Below are 20,298 nucleotides of genomic sequence, written 5' to 3'. Positions count from 1 at the left end.
ATGGGCAGGTGCAATCAGAAATCCCCACGAGCAACGACCCCCTCCTGCCTCGGTCAAACCTCCCTTACCCGGGGCAGACAGGTCAGACTGGTCTGGAGGTGCCATTGGCCAAAATCCCCAACATTCCCTGTCTTTCCTGCACAGTCTCTTCACATTCTGGCTAATGATGTCTGTCCCTTGGGATCTTTAGTCCGTGTATGGTTTGCAAACCCAGTTGCATATTATAATCATCTAAGAGGATTAGAATCTGCTGAAGGTAGGACCCAGAAATCTATACAGTAAGTCCCCTACACATGAACGAGTTCCATTCCAAGAGCGTGTTCCTAAGTCCAATTTGTTTGTAAGTCCAACAAATTTAGCCTAGGTACCCAACTGACCCAATCGGCTGTATAGTACTGTACTGTAATAGGTTTATAATACTTTTCACACAAATAATGCATAAAAAACAAACAAAAAATAAAGAAAACTTTTTTGATCTTACAGCATAGTACCTTGAAAAGTACAGTAGTACAGTACAACAGCTGGCATACAGGGGCTGGCATCGAGTGAACAGGCAAGAAGAGTTACTGACTGGAGGAGGGAGAGGAGGTGGGAGATGGTAGAGCTGAAGGACCATCAGCAATAGGAGACGGAGGACAAGCTGCAATTTCACTCACGCCTGACGTTGATGGCACAGGTTCTGGTTCCTTGCTGGATTCAATTCTATCTACCCTCTTGAAAAAACGATCCAGTGATGTGTGGGTAGTAGCTCTTTCCTGGGCTTGAGATAAAGATACTGTACTCTGCACTCTATACAGTACTGTACAGTAAAGTACACAAAAGCACAACCATTTGTAGAGGATGCACGCATGTGACAATGTACGCCAGACACATGATTGGACATGCGAATGCATGTTCACATCTTTGAAAGTTTGCAACTTGAAGGTTCGTATGTAGGGGACTTATTACTGTACTTTAAAAAGTTCTCCAGGTCATTATTTTTTCTTTTCCTTTTTTTTTTTTTCTGCGTTGGTGATTCGTTGCTGCTCGCAGGCTTTCTCTAGTTGTGGCCAGCGGAGGCTACTCTTCATTGCGGTGCACGGGCTTCTCATTGCGGTGGCTTATCTTGTTGAGGAACACGGGCTTAGGTGCTCCACCGCATGTGGGGTCTTCCCGGACCGGGGATCAAACCCGTGTCCCCTGCATTGACAGGCGGGTTCTTAACCACTGCGCCACCGGGGAAGTCCCTCCAGGTCATTCTGTGTAGCCTATCCATGAATCTGGAGACAACTGCTCTGGTTACTGTTGATGGTGCTGGTTGTCACCATCGCCATCATCAGTGCCATCATTATCATCACCAGCACCGTCATCACTACTGATTATCAGTGATAGCCCAGAAAGAGTGTTCTTGAAACAACCTTATAAAAGAAAGTCATTAGACATGTGTTTTGGGGAGGGAGAAGCTCAGAGACTCTCATCAACTAATAGCCAAGCACCTGCTCACTTCCAGAATTGTGCCAGACCCTGGAATGGAAGATAAGCCCTCTCCCTTGAGGATCTGGTTGGGAAAACCAGACTCACACCCAGGAAACATCAACAATGTTTACAATAATGTACAAACAGGTGCTCAAGGGCATAGCACAGACCCCCTGTTTTATAGGAATTAAGATATATGTGTGATCCTTGTGGGCTTCAACAGAGGTTAGATTGAGCTGGGCCTTGAAGGATGGTAGGAGCTGGAAAATGGGTGGGAGAAGGAAAAGGCATCACAAGCAGGAGGAAGGGAAGCCGAGTGTAAAGGCCCAAGGGGACCCAGGCTTGTTAAGACAGCAGCAAGGAGTTGCACCCCAGAGAAGGGCCTCAGCCATGTCCCATGTCAGAGTGAGTAGATTGTAGCAAGGGCTGTCCAGGGAAGACAGGGTGAGGCCTTTGTTTCTCCAGTACTCCTCTTTGCCCTTGGGGTGGCCCTGCATTTATTTTGACAGATTCATGTACACCTGGAGCAAGTGACTTCAGCCCCACTTGGCCGGGATCTCCTCCGTTCAGCCCTGGGCTTCTACAGCTGCTGGCAGCACCCAGCCATGTGAGGGGCTGGCCTTCAAAAGAACCCTCTGAGCCGTATAGGGAGGTGAAGCAGAAGCCACAAAGGGGCCTGGGAGGGGTGGGCCCTGCCATACCCAGCCCTCTGTCCCTGCAGGGAGCTAGAACTGACTGCAAGATGCCTCAAGGGTGTGGAGCAAGAGAAAAAGGAGCTGAGGCACTTCACGGAGTCCTTACAGCGGACGCTGGAGGTGAGGGGCCACTGGTGGGCTGGCGGCCTGGAGGGAGCCATGGTTGGTTGGGCCACGTGATACAGTTTTTTCCAACAGTGTTGCCCCAGAGAGTTATCTGCAAGGGAAACGGGGCACGAAGGGGAGCTGATCTAAAGGGTTTCTTCTCTGTGGACCATTGGGAACTCCAGCTGACACTTGAGGCTCAAAGCAGGACCCAGAAGGGCAAATTCAAGTTTGCCCTGGCTATGACCGTGGCCTTAGGAAATCCACCTTCTTCAGTGCTTATATTTTTATACTCGATGGAGGATCGATTAGGGTGGGCTGCACAGCCACCCACCACTTCCTTCTTGTGGCTCATTCACTTAGCTGTTCCCCGGTGAAACTGAGCGTGAGGGAAAATCCACTGCCAGATCACCTCCATTTGATACCACAGAAACAGCGAGGGAGGAGGAGGAGGTGGCATGTGTCAAGGACAAAGTGCCAACTCTTTAGCATGGCGTCCAGGTGCACACTCTGGCCCCAGCCTCTGCTACCCTCCTGTCCCCTCTCCCTCTGCTGCCCCTCCACACCCAGCACAATGACATCCCCACATCTACTTCAAACCACTGAGCACATGTGCCCCGAAGAAGCCGTGACCTCCATCCTCCACACCTTTGCCCGAACTGCTCCTTCTACCCAGAATGTGCTCTCACCTCTGCCTAGAGAACACTTCATCCTTCTAAGGCTCAGCTCAAACATCACTGTATAGTCAAGCTTCCCCGACTCCTCTAAGGAGGGATTTGCTCTGAGCTCTGGGTCCCCACGGCACTTTGTACATCTGTTAATGCACTTGACACATGAGGTTGTGTTTTCCAAACAGTGAGCTTCACTAGATTGCATCTTAAATTCTCTCCAAGCCCAGCACCTCAAGTGAGCCTGGCATGTCGAGGGAGATCCGTGATGGTTACCAGATTCATGAACTGCCTTGCAGATTGCAAGGTTTCTATTCTACCCTTGACTGATTGCGGCTTTGTGGTGCCTTTATTTGTTTATCTTTCCGTGTCTTACCACAGGAGGTCGTTCTCATGGGTAGTTTCAACTCCAGAATTTCTGAGTAGTGCAGGATCCCAGTCTGATAAGTGGGGAGAATGTCTAAGTCTGCTCTTGGGCTGGTTCCTGTCGGGTGTTTTTCACAGAAGCCCAGCACACTCCCTCACTTGTTCCTGGAGGAACAAGGACCCCAGAAGCTCATGATGCCCTTGAGCCTTGGGTCCCCATTGTAGTAGGTGCCCCGTCCACGTCCACTGCCACGAGCTGGGCTCCTCCCTGACTTCCTCAGTGGAGGAGTAGCCTTGCCTCAGTGGGAGGAAGGAGATCCTCACTTTTACCTCAGGGAAGAATGAAGACATTTCAGGTGTCCCTCAGAGGACTGAGTGAGGAGGGCCTCACCTCTCGGAATTGAAATCCAGGTGAGGGCAGCCATGGCGGAGAACCTGACTTAGGCTCTTTCTCTTCTTTCCCTCCCTCCATGCCAGGAACTCTCCATAGAGAAGAAGAAAACCCTGGAAATGCTGGAGGAGAATGAGAACCAGCTGCAGACACTGGCCAATCAGAGCGAGCAGCCCCCTCCCAGTGGGGGTCTCCATAGCAACCTGAGGCAGATAGAGGAGAAGATGCAGCAGCTCTTAGAGGAGAAGCTCCTGGCAGAGAAGCGGTGAGGGAGCTTCTGAGTCCATAGGGGTAACTCTCCGTGAACTGGACACCTGGGCTCTTGGGTTCTAGTTGGCCTTGACCAAATGGGTCCTCACTTCCTTTTGGCTAGGACTCAGTTTCCCCACCAGGCAAATGGGAAGCAATCCTTCACTATCCTAAGCTGACTTGATAATTGTCTCTTGCAATGGTGTGACCCATACAGACAGTCATTAGGCCTGTCTAACAGAGCTTTGTGACAGGCTGGGCAGGTCCTCTCAGCCCATTTTTACAGTTGAGGAAACTGAGCCTTGGAGGGGTTGGAGGACCTCCCCGAGCTCACAGAACTAACGAGACGTGGACCCAGGACTCCCCTCCCTGACCACATTACCCCCATCACCACCTGGGAGACAGGACCCAGCCAGTTCTGGGGCTCACGAAGCAGGGTCTCAGGTCCCTACGAGGGGCCGCCCTCCCACTGGAAGCCCCGCTGGTGAGTGGGCCCTGAGTGAGCACCTCTCCCCGGGGCAGGATGAAGGAGAACGAGGAGCGCTCGCGGGCCCTGGAGGAGGAGCGGGAGTTCTATTCCAGCCAGTCCCAGGCGCTGCAGAACTCGCTGCAGGAGCTGACAGCGGAGAAGCAGCAGGCCGAGCGCGAGCTCAAGGTGCTGGGCCACTGGGAGCGTGTGGTGCTCAGGGCCCTCCCCTCACCCGGAGACACTTCCCTCACATCCCTGCCCTTACCGGGCAACTTCCTGAATGAGCCCTGCCAACCTGACCAGCCAGGTGCAGGCAGTGCAACCACCACGAGGGGAAGCCCTGAGCCTGACCTGCGGCAGGGCGTCATTGGAGACACCTGTCCCGTGCAGGGGCTGAGTCCCGGCCATCGGGTGGAGGGCATAAGACAAGAAGCAGGATGCGGTAACTTCCACCCAAGTCTGGAGGCGAGAAAGCCCACTGAGCCAGGGGTGATCAGGGAAGGCTTCCAAGGGATGGTAGCTGCCCCGCCAGGACCCATTTCCCTCTCCTCGCCTCTCCCCTCAGGCTGAGGTGAAGGTCCGCGTGGACCTGGAGAGGCGTCTGCGGGAGGCAGAGGGGGCCTTGCGGAGCCTGGAACAAGGGCTCAACTCCAAGGTGCGGAACAAGGAGAAGGAGGAGAGGATGCGGGCTGACGTGAGCCACCTGAAGAGTAAGCCCTGCCCCCGCTGCCGGCCCAGCCCTCGAGCTCTGCCCAGGTGCCCAGGCCCTGCAGAGCCCGGCCTGGGGCCGGAGCGCCACTCGGGGCCTGGTGTGCACTAGGTGACCCATAGGTGTTGATGGGCATCTCCTGGGCGCGGCTGCCTTTGGCTCTTGGATCCGGGGTGGGGGGAAAGCCTGAAGTTCTGCCCCCTTTGGCAGGTGACTCAGGTCTCCAAAGGGATGGGGGTCAGCGTATTTCCCTCTCGACCCCACCAGGATCCTGGGGAGGGGAGGGGAGGGGCGGGCAGGAGGGGAGGGTGCAATGGAACTGCGGCCGCAGGGTTCTTTGAAGAGTGCATCCGGAATGCGGAGCTGGAGGCCAAGATGCCGGTCATCATGAAGAACTCCGTGTACATCCACAAGGCAGCCACTCGCCGCATCAAGAGCTGCCGCTTCCACCGGCGCCGGTCCAGCACCTCCTGGAATGACGGTGGGTGTGGCTGTCCCCGGGCCCTGGCGGGTGGGACGGTCACTCACGGGCTGTCGGTGACAAGGCAGGAAGAGGGCAGGGCGGGGAGGGAGAGGGGCTGACCCAGCCCTGAGTGTGGCCCGAGCCTGGCTCCCCCAGCCTTGGGCTTCTCCCAGGGTCATGGGAGCCCATGGACCGGGAGGGGCTGGAGGATGGGGTGTGAGGGTGGGGGGCTGGGGTGGGGGACAGGACTGTGCCCCAGTGGAGGGAGGGCTGTTCACGGCCGGCCCGTGGGGCCACCGTATCCCCAGTGAAGCCGTCCCAGTCCTTCATGACCTCCCAGCTGGAAGCCAACAGCATGGAGGAGCTGAAGGAGGTGGCCCAGCGGCTCAGCCGGGACCAGCGCTTCCGCGAATCCATCTACCACATCATGGCGACCCAGCCTGGAGCCCCCTCCGCGCTTCCCCTGGGGGGAAAGTGATGGGCGCTCCTCCCCGCCCCCCAGGTCCTTTCTCACTGGGGGCAGGAGGGAGTGGGAGGGGGACGCCTGACTCTATGCGGCTCCTCTCTGCCAGCGCTCCACGTGGGGGCCAGCCTCACCCTCAAAGGCCCCACCTCCCTCACCCTCACCCCAGACCCTACCCTTGGGTCAGGTCAGGCCCAAGCTGGGTGCCTCCTGGTTGTCATGGTAAAGCAAAGATGGGGCCTGGCGGTACAGAGAGACTTTTCTGGCCGGGGAGTCGGGTGGGCAGGGCCCACCACCTTCTGTCGTGCCCGCTGTACTTCTCTGTGACTCTGCCGCCCTCCCCTCCTTGACACTTGCTTCCCAGGGCTTCCCAACCCTCTTTGCTTCTGAGATCCACAGGCGTCCCTCGGTCAAGGCCGCTCTTTGACCACACCGCGGGGCAGGGAAGAAAGGGACCTGGCACAGCCGCTTCTGGGCCCGTGGCCTACCACCCTGGCCAGACACACCGTTCCTGGGGCCGGGCCCTGGCTGTGGGACCACCCGCTCACTGCCCTCCTCAGGGGGACTCCCCCACTGGCAGCCTCCGCGCCCTCCGGGGAAGATGTGGCCCTGACATTCCTCCTCCTGTGCGTGTACCGAGGGCCCTGGGCGGGAGGGAGCTGTGGCCAGCAGCGAAACTGAGGTCTCTGCCAGAAGACAGGCAGCAAGTCAGGGAGTGGAAGAAGGCGGCGGGGCTGCTGCATTATCGACTCCTGGCCGGGCGGGGAGGCGGCTCCCTCTGGCTGCCGTGGCCCTGCTGGGCTGCGGGACCCCAGAGGTCTCCCTCCCAGCTGCCCCTCCTTCGGTCACCTTGCTGCCTCCTCTCCTGCAGAGGCTTTACCCAGTGAAACAATGTGACCACGAGCCCTGGAAGATGGGGGGCCACTGGTTGGCCCAGGGTCATCAGAGGCGAAGCTGAAACATCTGTCTGCGGCTTTTGTGGGAGACACTGCCCTCCAGGGTGCTAAGGACTGCGTGTCCCTCACCCATGGACAGACTGTCTGGCTGGCTCCTCTCCCTCCAGGCCTTCCCTCCGAAACCGCCTGAGTCTGTTGGTCTCTCCAGAAAAGGGGTCTCCCTGGGGTCAGGGTGCTCAGGGGCACGGGTAGTATTAAAGGTGCTGATCCTCTGCTGCTTGGACAATGGAGCCCAGTCTGAGAGCTGGACAGATGGCCGCAGGGCAGGGGCCTGCAGCCTGTTCTGTGGGAAAAGGAATGTTACTGACTCAAAACATGGGCGTGTCTACGGCTGGGCCAGCCAAGGCCAGGCAGGCTGGCCTGCTCTGCGGTCAGAACTGCCTGGTGAAATGAGCCTCATCGGTCCCTTCTCAGCGGTGGGCGGACTTGGATGGCCTCAGCCAGTCTCTTACCAGCCTAGGTAGGGAATAGGGGTGGAGGTGCTTCAGAATCAATGCATCTGAAAGGCACGAGTCTAAATGTAAAAGCTTTAAACGTGTAGAAACCTGCATAAACCTGGAACTCATTGATCTAACATGTATGTAGGATGGACTTTAAAATGAGGAAGCTTTAGAAACCAAGATTACTATTTTATTTTCTGTTTTTAAAGAATTAAATTAATAATGGTTTGTTCTTGGAGAGAGATCTTTCTGAAATTTTCAAACGCCCTTCCCCGCCTGGGCAAGCTATTAAGCAGAGAGGAAAGTGCTTTCTCATGCACATTCACCAATCTCTAATTTCTTTCCTCCTATTTCACCCTGTACTTTCCACGCCTCAGGCAAGTCTGTGTTATCTTCAACCAACTGATCAATCCATAAGTATTTATTTGTTAAAAACTTACTCTGTACCTAGCACTGTAAATAGAAAAAGAGTAACATCTCTATATGAAAATATGTAGGGGTGAAAATTACTTACTGGAAATATATGGATCTGATTTTTTACAAAAACAAAACCCTATTCCTTGGCCGATTAAAAGTGTTTCCTGCAGTGTCGCTTGCACTGTGGTCATTGCTAGAGAGATGTTGCCCCCTGCAGGCTGAATGTGGAATTATGGAATTGCCTGCTTGTGCTCATTTGCACACACGTTTCCCTCCCTATGAGGAAGTACTCCCCATTGCTGCACCTCCAGGGAGTGGCTTCTCAATAATTAACTGAAAAATCTGTGTTCCCGCCCTGAGGTCCTGGCTGTCCCCTTGTAACAAGGACTACCAGCCAGATTTTCTTCTGATCTGAGCGTGGACCAAAGGGACAGAGCTGACTGCGCCCATGGAAATAGCCTCAGGCAGGCAAAGGGTACCTAGTTTGATGGCTTGCTAGTTTTGGTGTCCCTATTGGAAACTGACAGTTTTACCTGCTCTGAGGAGGAGAGGTTTTTGCTTTTGTTTTGTAATCATGTAAGGGAGGGAGAGAAATGGGGATGACTGGGTTCTCCTCCTATTGGATCTGTTCCTTCACTGGGGAATGGATGATCTATATCGTAACCCTTTATATGTTGTTTCCCAGCATAATTATTAATGACCCCCTTTTGCTATCACAGGGGTCCCAGTTTGGATGGTATTTCCATGGTCATCTTAGCTTTAGTGCTTTTCCCCAGTGAAATGTTAATGGGTGAGGCAAGAGATCTGTAAAGTGTAAAACACTTGTGTTCTGATCTACTCCCCAGCTCCCAGCCCCTGGGAAGGATCCACTGCCTGTATTTGTCCCTGGAGGGATGTAATTCTTGCCCACATCTATCCTATCTCACCCAGCCCAGCATGACCTGGGCAGCCTGTGGGTGCTTGGGTACCATCCACGTGAGATTTGGAGCCCACAGTGAATGATGAAGGTGAAACTGAAACTTGCTCGAGCCCAGGGTGGGTCAGATTTGGTCTAATTGGAAGGTAGTTATTAAACCCACCAAACAAAGGAGCCCTCGGATAAAGGCCAGCAGTCCCTGGGGACCCTTGTGCTTCTGCGTTAAGCCAGGATGAAGCCACTCAGACCCCCAGGATGCAGCAAGGGCTCTCCAAGATCAGAAACCCTATGGCTTTGACTCTTGGGGGGAAAGATGCTGACTTCTCTTATCTCATCCCACACCTGGGAGCAGAGGTGAAGGGGTGTCCTTTGCAAGGCTTTGGGAGAGGGTACAGTGGTATCCTTTTGTTCTTGCCACTTAGAAATAGAGGTCCAGAGTGGTCCCAGACATCCAAAGCAACTGGGAGAAACTGGTTGTTCAAACATCCATGTGGGTGTAGACAGGTGCAGTGTAGCGCCCCAGGTTTGGTCCTCCTGACTCTTTGCACATCCCATCTCCCTTTCTCTTCCCTTGGGCTTCCACTCATTGCTACCAGCTCCTCTGGCCCAGAAATGAGCTTCCCTCTCCATCCTGCTGGGTTAAAGTTGTTCAGGGGAAGTTCAGGAAGCACTCCAAGCCCAGAAATCCTGGGGGCGGGAGGGTCTTAATAAACTCCATCCCCTTGTGATGAATTCTACCTGCAACTGCCACCAAATGTTTCAATGCTGTCCAGCATTCTGTGTGTCCTTTGGCTTTCCCTCTGTGTGACCCTTAGCAATCAGGCAGCGAAGTTGTTGTGAGTCAGGGCTGCTAAAAGGCCAGTGATCGGCCACAGGGGCTCCAGGAGCTGTCCGGGCAGTTGCAGAGCCAGCTCAGTGAGTTTGGGGCTCAGGTTCTCTGCCTTGCTTGCCCTGGAGGATCTGACACCTACCTCTGGGCCAAGAGTCCTGCTATGAACAGACTCAACCTGCCCTGTTATCCTGGCAAAAACTAGGACCGATGGGCCTTGGAGTGACACTGACCACAGGAGAGCCTTTCCTCTTGCAGGGCAGTGGCCCCATCACAGGGCGCTGAGGGGAGGAACTTGTCCCACATTCTGCCTGCTGCTACCCAGGGGGTGGGGGTCGTTAGTGCTGTCTCACTGCTTCCTGTTCTGGAGCTTTTGATAAGCCACTGTTTTAAATGTTTTTTATACTTATATATTTTTATTAGATAGGACATAAATCTCACGAGGCTGCTCAGAGCCCTTGCAGTTTTGAAGTTCTATGATCTGAGAACTTGCAGCCATGGAATCAACAAAGACATGGCTGCCACCGACAGCACTGACCAGGAAGATACAGTTCTCAGGGGTGACGTTCCAACTTAGGTTGAACTTGGAGCCATGCTGTTATCAGAAGGGATGAGAAGAGGAAAGTTTAGGGTTGAGATGAGAACAGGAAGGATAACTGATTTATCACCCCAAGGAGAAGGTCACTTGGAAGGCTGTCCTGGGAAAGGGAAGATGTCCGTTCTCATGTTCACCCTGGTGTCTAGATCACCTGTCAGCATCACTTCTTCCTATCTTCCTTCAACAAATATTATGATTCTAGTGCATGAAGTCAAGCACCTACTATGTGCTTATTATCCCTGTCACTTACTGTTTTTTTGTTTTTTATTGTGGTAAAATATACATAACATAAAAGTTTCCATTTTGGGGACTTCCCTAGTGGCGCAGTGGTTAAGAATCCACCTCCCAGTGCAGGGAACACAGGTTCGATCCCTGGTCTGGGAAGATCCCACATGCCGTGGAGCAACTAAGCCCGTGCGCCACAAATACTGAGCCTGCGCTCTAGAGCCTGCGAGCCACAGCTACTGAAGCCCGCGTGCCTAGAGCCCGTGCTCCACAACAAGAGAAGCCACTGCGATGAGAAGCCCGCAGCAGCAACGAAGACACATGCAGCCAAAAATAAATAAATTAATTAAAAAACATATATATATATAAAAGTTACCATTCTAACCATTTTAAGTGTATAGTTCAATAGTGTTAAGTATATTCACATTGTTGTACAACGAATCTCCAGAACTCTCCATCTTGCAAAACTGAAACTCTACACCCCTTTTTTTTTGGCTGTGCCATGCAGTATGTGGGATCTTAGTTCCCTGACCAGGGATCGAACCTGTGCCCCCCCCCAGTGGAAGCCTGGAGTCTTAATCACTGGATTGCCAGGGAAGTCCTCTACACCCACTAAACAACTCTCCATTTCCCCTCCACCCCAGCCTCTGGCAACCACCATTCTACTTCCTGTCTCTATGAATGTGACGACTGTAGTTACCTTGTGTAAGTCAAATAGTACAATACTTGTCTTTTTTTGTGATGGCTTATTTCACTTAGCATAATGTCCTCAAGATTCATCCATGTTGTAGCATGTGTAGGAATTTTCTTCCCTTTTAAGGCTGAATAATATCCTATCACTTACTTTTAAAAAGAAAAATAGGTAGACATCTTATTTTTCTTATAAACTGCTGTCCAGGGGTGAGGGCCCTGCCCTTCTTAAAGGGTAAGAGAGTCACAGCTGAGCGGAAGTTGGGTCCCTATGCTTCCTTTTTTCCAGGTTGCTCCTTGCGGTGGCTTTGTGTTAAGGGATGCTTTGGTGTTCACCTCCTCCTTCTCCCCAGCAGATGGCAGCATGCTCTGAGCTGGGCCAGCAAATTCCAGTGGGAAAGTGAACTGAGGCTCTCAAAGAAAAGGGAGGGCTTTGTGAGAAGGCCGAGGTTCTGCATTATTGGTGTGAGTCTCCCAGCTGTTCTCCCCTTTAAGATATGAAACAAAAGTCTCTGCTACAGTCAACATGTATTCAGTCTATTGTGAACGATGTACTTTCACACTGATTTCTCTTTTTTGTCCTCACAACATCCCTCTCCTTGATTTACAGAAAAATGAACCCCAAGGTCACACAGCTTCTAAGTGGAGTTTCAGGTATTTGAGTTCATGGCCAGTGTTCTTTCTAGCATATGTAAATATTAATGTGGAATATTAGTATGGAAAATATTATGTGTAAAGATGTAAATTGTTACATGTAAATTATTTTCAGTGAGCTTCCTCCCTCCCTTCCTTCCTTCAACAAGCATACTGAGCTCCTCTATGCTCTAGGCCCCGAGTCTCCACACAGATATTTTCTATCAAGGGTTCTTAAGGGATTGATTCAGGGGCTTGGTAACTGACAGTCTCCCTAGAATTCTTCCTTTCTGAAAGCCTGGCTAGTCCAGTATAGGAGGTCCTGAGGGTCAGAGCTTCTCATCCTAAGTGCTTTGCAAAGCAGCGAGGCCTTTTCTTTTTTTTTTTAAATTTATTTATTTATTTATTTACGGCTGTGTTGGGTCTTCGTTTCTGTGCGAGGGCTTTCTCCGCTTGCGGCGAGTGGGCCTCTCACTGTTGCGGCCTCTCCCATTGCGGAGCACGGGCTCCAGACGCGCAGGCTCAGTAGTTGTGGCTCACGGGCCTAGCCGCTCCGCGGCATGTGGGATCTTCCCAGACCAGGGCTCGAACCCGTGTGTCCCCTGCATTGGCAGGCGGATTCTTAACCACTGCGCCACCAGGGAAGCCCGTGAGGCCTTTTCTTGCTGTCTCCAACAACTTCCAGGCTGGCAGTCTCCTGACCTTCACCTTCCTTTGCCCTTCCCTCTCCCCAGCCCAGTGTCCTCCAGAACAGAAGAATCCTCTCAGGGTGGGAGTAAGCAGCCAATGGGAAGGCCCTGGGCTGGGAATCTAGAGGCCCGTGTGTTCCTGTAAAGCCAGTGATTAATCCTGAGAGAGGGGCAAGCCATCTGACCTCCCCTTGATTAAATGAGGATGTGAAATTAGATGCTCTCAAAATCCTTCTTGTGGGAGAGGGATAGATTTAGAGTTTGGGATTGACATGTACACATTGCTATATTCAAAATAGATATCCGGGACTTCCCTGGTGGTGCAGTGGTTAAGAATCCGCCTGCCAATGCAGGGGACACGGGTTCAAGCCCTGGTCCAGGAAGATCCCATATGCCGTGGAGCAACTAAGCCTGCGAGCCACAACTACTGAAGCCCACGTGCCTAAAGTCCGTGCTCCACAACAAGAGAAGCCACTGCAATGAGAAGCCCGCGCACCACAATGAAGAGTAGCCCCTGCTCACCGCAGCTAGAGAAAGCCGGCGTGCAGCAACAAAGACCCAAAGCAGCCAAAAATAAATAAATAAATTTATTTAAAAAAAAAATAGGTAGCCAACAAGGACCTACTGCGTAGCACAGGGAACTCTGCTCAATATTCTGTAATAACCTAAATGGGAAAAGAATTTGAAAAAGGAATAGATACTTGTATATGTATAACTGAATCACCTTGCTAACACGACATTGTTAATCAACTATACTCCATTATAAAATAACTAACATGACATTGTTAATCAACTATACTCCATTATAAAATAAAAATTTTTTAAAAACACCCTTCTTGAATTCTGGTGACCACACTTCTCTGCTGGAGACTGCTTTAGGTGTGGGCCAGGCTGGCCAATGAGATGAGAAGTCTGCTGGGGGACAGGTTTTCTCACTTTCAAAGAGAGTCATAGTGAAGATACAGTCCCTTTTCCTCCACTGGGCATTTCATGTCTGGATATGACACCTAGAACTAAGGCAGCCAACTTGTGACCATGGGGGTAGCTGACCTGAGGCCCAAGCCAGTTACCCGTGCCTAGGGTAACTGAGCAGAAAGATGGCAAGGAGCTTTGGTCCCTGCTGAGTTGTCACTGAGTTAACTGACACTAGATCTGCCTATTTCAGGACTCCTCGTTATGTGAACTGATGTATCTTTCCTTATCGTTTAGGTCATTTTGCTTGGGTTTTCTGTTATTTGCAAGAAAAGAACATAATCACCTTAGCTTTATCAGGCTTGTTGTGTGATCCCAAAGTCTGAAGACCTTTTCCTAAGAAAGTCAAGGCATTTTTTCAGTCAGACTGGGAACTAGAATTCATCTACTCATTCATTCAACAAGTATTTATTGAGAGTCTACAATCATATTCTTTAAAACTCTATGACACACGCACCCCAACTCAAAATCTCTGAAATTGGGATGTATCTTAAATCGATGGCAGCTTTTGATTGCTGCTGGCCGTACAGTAGTCTTGATGAGGTTGTCATTGCCTTTGCGGGCATCAGAAGTCCCAGCATCAAAATGTGCTGAATGCGCATCAACGGTTTGGTGAAAAAAAATCCCGAAATACTCATGGAGGTGCACTTAACAGATAAGAATCAGATGGTTGCCGGAGAGGTGGTGAATCAGACTTGTTTGGCAGTGCTTGAGATAGAGCTGGTCCACACAACTGTAAAACCGGCTTAAGAGCCCAGCACCTATGACACTTAGTTCTTTTACAGATTCTTTTGAGAAATGCTGCATCACTGACACTCTTGATGCCTCAGAAAATGGCATTGTGTGAGAAAAATGTGGTCATCGTCACTCTTAGTCAAAGGGAGAGGAGTCAGATTTGGGATGAGAAGTTCTAGAAATGCCTTAGCTCACTTATTTCACTTCTATTTCCCATTTTATTATGCACAAGAGTGATATGTGATGAAAACCTATGACTAACCAAATCTAAAAAAGCTCTTTCAATAAGTGTAAAATAAAAATTCTGGGGGGACTTCCCTGGTGGCGCAGTGGTTAAGACTCCATGCTCCCGATGCCGGGGGCCTGGGTTCGATCCCTGGTCAGGGAACTAGATCCCACATGCATGACGCAACTAAGAGTTTGCATGCCACAACTAAGACCCAGTGCAACCAAGTAAATAAATTTAATTAAAAAAATTCCGACTGCAAGTATAGTGTCATAGTTTGACAACACCCTTTATTTCTTTTATTTATTTATTTATTTTTGGCTGTGTTGGGTCCTTGTTGCTGCACGCGGGCGTTCTCTAGTTGCAGCAGTGAGCAGGGGCTACTCTTTGTTGCGGTGTGCAGGCTTCTCATTGCGGTGGCTTCTCTCATTGTGGAGCATGGGCTCTAGGCGCGCAGGCTCAGTAGTTGTGGCGCACAGGCTTAGTTGCTCCGCAGCATGTGGGATCTTCCCGGACCAGGGCTCAAATTCGTGTCCCCTGCATTAGCAGGTGGATTCTTACCCACTGCGCCACCAGGGAAGTCCCCACCCTTTATTTCTTAGTGGTACATAAAATAATGGTGTGCCCTATATTTAATGATGTCTTATGTTGGATGATATGTACTATGTGCCAAGCCCTGCTCTCGTGCTGGGGAGGTGACAGGGAACAAGAGACAAAGCCTGGTTGTTTGTGCAGGTTGACTGTGGAGAGTCTTGTATATGTCATTCAGGAAACTGCATAGCGGCCAATTTTTCTCTATCAACCCGAGGCTTCCAAAGTTGCCCTGGTGTCATAGTCTCCAGCCATCCCTAACGCCTTTTCATTGGGCCTGGAAGTGGCTCAGAGCACCTCTGTCCTCATTTAATTGGCTGAAACTATCACATGGCTACATTCCTCTGCAGGGGAGGCTGGGAAAAGTAGCCTGGCTGAGCACCAGGGAAAAGGTGAATGTGGACGCTGATGAGCAGCCAGTGGTTGGTACCCCTCACTGTGAGCGACACTGTGGAGGTCGGGGAGAGTCCCAGCAGCTCAGAGCCTCCCCAAAGGAGACAAAACAAAACACCAACCTGCTTATCCTACCACATTCTGTCTGGGGACCCTGGTCCTGAATATCAGACCCATTATCAAATAGGAAGGTGTTCATGACTCAGAATATTAACCCCGTGGGTAACCAGCTATAAGCTGATGGGGTTAATGGAGGCTGTGGTGCTTATCCTAAACCATGGATCTCTACTTGAGCTATTTTGGGGCAGATGTTTTTCTGGAGTGTCTGTGAAGCCCCGTCACTTAGCACTGCCCATACCACCACTCTGCCTGCCCAGAGGGCTGGAGGGGAAAGTTTCGCTTGCTCAGTGACGTATATGCTAGTGTCTCGGGGCACAGGGCTCCAGCCTCCAGGATGTAGAACAGAGCAATGGAGTCCCGTGCCAGAGCTGAGGTTTCACCAATTATAAGTTGTGTGACTTGGGCAAATTACTTAATGTTTCTAGGCGCTGGATTCCTCAGTTGTCAGTGTACATTCCTCACTAGTAACTATAGCTGTAATGTCTGCGCTTACTACCTCAGAGGTTGTTCAAAGGATCCAGAGAGCTGAAGTAAGGGAGACCTTTGGGAACTGTAAACCTTTGCAAACAGGTGTTGTGTTGAGGTGAGAGGGCCACCTCCGCACTTAGGAGAGACAGCGTGAACACTCCTTGAGTGAATCGTGATGGTCTTGCGCATGCTCTCTGCCTCGGATTCAGCATTTCTACGCTGCTTGTTTGAAAGTCTCTCCCTGTCCTTCATACACACTCACACACGCAGAGGAACTTGTTCCCTTTGGTATTCAGGGTAAAGCCTCTGGGTCAGGGCTGAGGAACTGAAGCCTAATGTGAGGGGGACATCCTTGGGAAGGTGAGGAAAGCTGCGGGCCGTGCTGTCCTCTCACCCTGTGTGGCAACCGGATGCCTTCTTCGCTGGCAGCAGCCTGGCAGTGGCTGGGATGCCAGGAGCAGCCCACACGCCCAGTGCCGGGCCCACAGTTTTGTCACCCCGCTCAGGCCAGCTTGGCAGGGTTGGGCCCTTTCTGTCCCTCCACCTCTCTTCAGCATGAACCATTTCTGTCATTTCCTGAATCCTGTGACATATTCCTGAGTTTCTGAGCCTTCCAAGGCTTTTCTGTCTCCTCTTGTTCCACTAACAGTTCTTAGAATGAAGGGAGGTTGGGAACAAGATGAATTGTCTCCATTGTAGAGCTATGCAAATTAAGGCACAGAGAGGGAGGGGATTTCTTCAGATGGGGCAAAGAGGTGGATGGGCGGTGACTGAGAAGAATTCACTTGGAAAGAGGGAGGGCCCATCTGGGACAATTCTGGTTCCCGTGACAGAACATATTGGCTTTGGAGGCTGGGAAGGACTCAATCAAAGCATGAGTGACAGGAACCAGGGCTTAGGGCCTAGAACTGGAGACTCTGCCACCGGGATGTGGGTTCTCTTTTCTGCTTATCTTTGTTTCTATTTGTTTGTTGACCTCGCTTTCCCACTGCAAACATCTGGGAGAGGGCATGGCCGCTGCCAGCCCCAGCTTGGCACCCTAGAGGAAGGGGAGCTCCTTTTTTGAGGTCCCCTGTACTCATCCCAAGGAATGAATTGGTCCTGCAGCTCAGGTCACATGCCCACCTCTTGGCTGAATCATTGTTGTAGGTGGGGAGAATTGGATCTGTGATTGGTCAGGAAATCCACCAATACAGAGGTGAGTGGGAAGAATGTGTGCACAGGACAGATGCAGAGGAGTGGGAGGGGGGAGGGGGTTGTGGGGGTGTGTGTGAACTGCAGCCAGCGGGACCGTTGCATCACTGGGCGAGCATTGTTGAGGGGTTGATGAGCAGCGACAGCAGCAGGACCACATCCTCTCGGGACTCCAATAGCTTCCTGAAGGCTGGGTCAGCGATGGTTGCCCTGGCAACAGCCTGATGGGAGTGTTTTAAGGAAAAGACTGAGGCTGGAGTGTTTTGAGCGGTATCTGCCTATAGATAAGTCCCTCTCTTGCTAAGAGCCAAAGAAAGACAGAGCCCGGCTATGTGGGTTGTCTCACTCTGAGTAGAGGGGGTTGGAGTGGGGTTTAGGTTTCCCTCCCTGAGGTCGCAAGGGAGGCTTGGCGGTAGCTCTGCCTGTTGTCGGTTAACAAAGACTCGTGTTCTGCACTCAGGGAGTGCAGGGCAGTCCAGCTACTGCCCAAGTGATCTTTCTAGCCAGTAAATCCCATCAGGCTGCTTCTCTGCCTTAAGTCCTATAGCGGTCCCTGATTCCTGACAGAATAAAGCTCAAGTGCCTGAACCTGACATTCCTTGTCCTCATGACCGCGTCTTCTCTGGACTCTCTGCTTTGCTTTCACTCTCCTCCACTCACACTCCTTGTAAATCTGTATTCCCAGACGGCTTCATGCCCCGGTGCCTTTGCACATGCTGTGTGCTTGGACTGTCTTCCTGCTTCCACTGGAGAATGTTGGCTCCTTCTTTAAACAAAGTGGGTGACGGCTCCTCCCATCTGCATGACTCTCAGTCTAGGAGAGCACCAGCCAAGTGGTCGTGCTTGAGCCTTTTGAGCCTCATTTGTCCCTCTGGGTGCCGGAGGCCATGGCCACACCTGCCCAGCACATCTGTGCACGCCACCCACACCCCCGCCCCATGCCCCGCCCTGGCCAGGTTGGGCTGCTTTCCCTTTAGAGACAAGCAAACCCAAGATAAATAAAAAACCCTCTCCTTGGTTCCTTGGTTTCTTTTGCGCCTTCAAAAAAGGTGACTCATCCCTTCATTTGACCAAGACTTGGTGAATATCCCTTATGTACTAGTGAAACAGGAGGGAAGGGGGCAGGTCACAACCTTTAAAAGAATGACTTAGCCTGAGGACATGACATAAACTGGTTAGAACCAACTAGGCCCAAGATGGTGGATGATCGACTTCCACTAGACCTTGAGCAAGCTAAATGACACACCCACAGGTGCCATGACAGTTCCAAGGCTGACTACTAAAGGTCAAAAAGTGGGCGATGGCCCAATTCTTGGAAATCCCCACCCCTTCCCCAAAATAGCTGGGATATTCCTCCCACTCATTAGCCTATGAAATTACCCACCCCTGTAAAAACTGACAACCCCACACCCAGGTCCTGCTCTCGCCTTCTGAGATGGCCCACACTCTGTCTGTGGAGTGTGTTTCTCTCTAAATAAATCCACTTCTTACCTATCACTTTGTCTCCCACTGAATTCTTTCTGTGATGAGACATCAAGAACCTGAGCTTCGGGCTTCCCTGGTGGCGCAGTGGTTGAGAATCTGCCTGCCAATGCAGGGGACACGGGTTCGAGCCCTGGTCTGGGAAGATCCCACATGCCGCGGAGCGACTAGGCCCGTGAGCCACAGTTGCTGAGCCTGCGCGTCTGGAGCCTGTGCTCCGCAACAAGAGAGGCCATGATAGTGAGAGGCCCGCGCACCGCAATGAAGAGTGGCCCCCGCTTGCCGCAACTGGAGAAAGCCCTTGCACAGAAGTGAAGACCCAACACAGCCATAAATAAATAAATAAATAAATAAATAAATATTAAAAAGAACCTGAGCTTCATTAAGTCCTGAGACCAGGTGTATAATCTCAATTAAAAGACCATGGGTTGGGCTTCCCTAGTGGCGCAATGGTTAAGAATCCTCCTGCCAATGCAGGGGACACGGGTTTGAGCCCTGGTCCTGGAAGATCCCACATGCCGTGGAGCAACTAAGCCCGTGCGCCACAACTACTGATCCTGCACTCTAGAGCTCACGAGCCACAACTACTGAAGCCCGTGTGCCACAACTGCTGAAGCCTGAGCACCTAGAGCCTGTGCTCTGTAACAAGAGAAGCCACTGCAATGAGAAGCCCGCGCACCACAACAAGAGTAACCCCCGCTCGCCGCAACTAGAGAAAGCCCGCACACAGCAACGAAGACCTAACACAGCCAAAAATAAATAAATAAATTTATATATATAAAAAAAAAAAATTCCTTAGAAGACCATGGGTTCAAGTCCCAATCTGGGTTTTGGCTGGGTCCGAGTCCCTGCCATGGGTTCAAGTCCCAATCTGAGTTGCACAGTTTTGGTTTCACTAGGCACTATTCCAGACACTTGGATATACTGGTAAACAAAACAGACAAAAATTCCTGCCCTCATGGAGCTTATGCTCTAGCAGGGGAGACAGACAGTAAACAGTAAATATAAGAAAAAAATAAATTATATAATTTATTAAAAGGCACTAAGGGCTATGGTAAATAGGACAAGTAGAACAAGGTAAGGGAGTTTGGGAGCCCCAGGAAGGAAGGGTGGGCAGATTGCAATCGTAATAGAGAAACAGGATCAGTCTGCTAGGGCTGCCATAACAAAATGCCACAGATCAGGTGGCTTAAACCACAGAAATTTATTTCTCACAGCTCTGGACCCTGGGAAGTCCATGATCAAGGTGCAGGCAAGTTAGGTTTCATTCTGAGGCCTCTTCTTTCTCCTTGTAGGTGGCCGCCATCTCTCTGCGTGCTTACATGACCTCTTTGTGTGTGCAAGGAAAGAGAGCTCTGGTGTCTCTGCCTCTTTTTAAAAGGACACCAGCCCTATTGGATTAAGGCCCCACCCTCGTCATGTCACTTAATCTTTAGTACCTCTTTTTTAGGCCTTATCTCTAAATACCATCACATTGGGGGTTAAGGCTTCAACATATGAACTCAGGGACAGGGCGGGGGACACAGTTCAGTCCAAAACAAGCCTTACTGAGAAGGCGAAATTTGAAGATGGGATTGAAGGTGGTGAGGGAATTGGAATATCTTGGGGGAAGCGTTCCAGGCAACAGAATGGCTACTGCAAAGAGCCTGGGGTGGGAATGTGCCCAGGTGTTAGAGGAATCGCAAGGAGGC

At 51.3% G+C, this 20,298-nt stretch overlaps 1 protein-coding gene across 3 annotated transcripts in view; it reads left to right on the top strand.

Annotated features, from left to right (window-relative positions):
- PLEKHD1 (pleckstrin homology and coiled-coil domain containing D1) overlaps nucleotides 1-8,015 on the top strand; it is a 29,405-nt gene extending 21,390 nt beyond the window's left edge. For 2 of the 3 annotated variants that reach the window (XM_082384397.1, XM_082384398.1), the window contains 6 exons: nucleotides 2,177-2,270; nucleotides 3,767-3,945; nucleotides 4,452-4,584; nucleotides 4,964-5,108; nucleotides 5,439-5,588; nucleotides 5,879-8,015. In XM_082384397.1, coding sequence (XP_082240523.1) covers nucleotides 2,177-2,270; nucleotides 3,767-3,945; nucleotides 4,452-4,584; nucleotides 4,964-5,108; nucleotides 5,439-5,588; nucleotides 5,879-6,048 — 871 coding nt within the window. In that variant the 3' untranslated portion in view covers nucleotides 6,049-8,015. The remainder of the gene's footprint in view (nucleotides 1-2,176; nucleotides 2,271-3,766; nucleotides 3,946-4,451; nucleotides 4,585-4,963; nucleotides 5,109-5,438; nucleotides 5,589-5,878) is intronic. The other variant, XM_082384399.1, reaches the window with a different exon arrangement.
- Nucleotides 8,016-20,298: the final 12,283 nt, after the last annotated feature.

The sequence above is a fragment of the Balaenoptera borealis genome (genome assembly GCF_965194805.1).
Source record: "Balaenoptera borealis genome assembly, chromosome: 3".
Lineage (NCBI taxonomy): Eukaryota > Metazoa > Chordata > Mammalia > Artiodactyla > Balaenopteridae > Balaenoptera > Balaenoptera borealis.
This window is presented reverse-complemented; position numbering and strand designations above follow the sequence as displayed.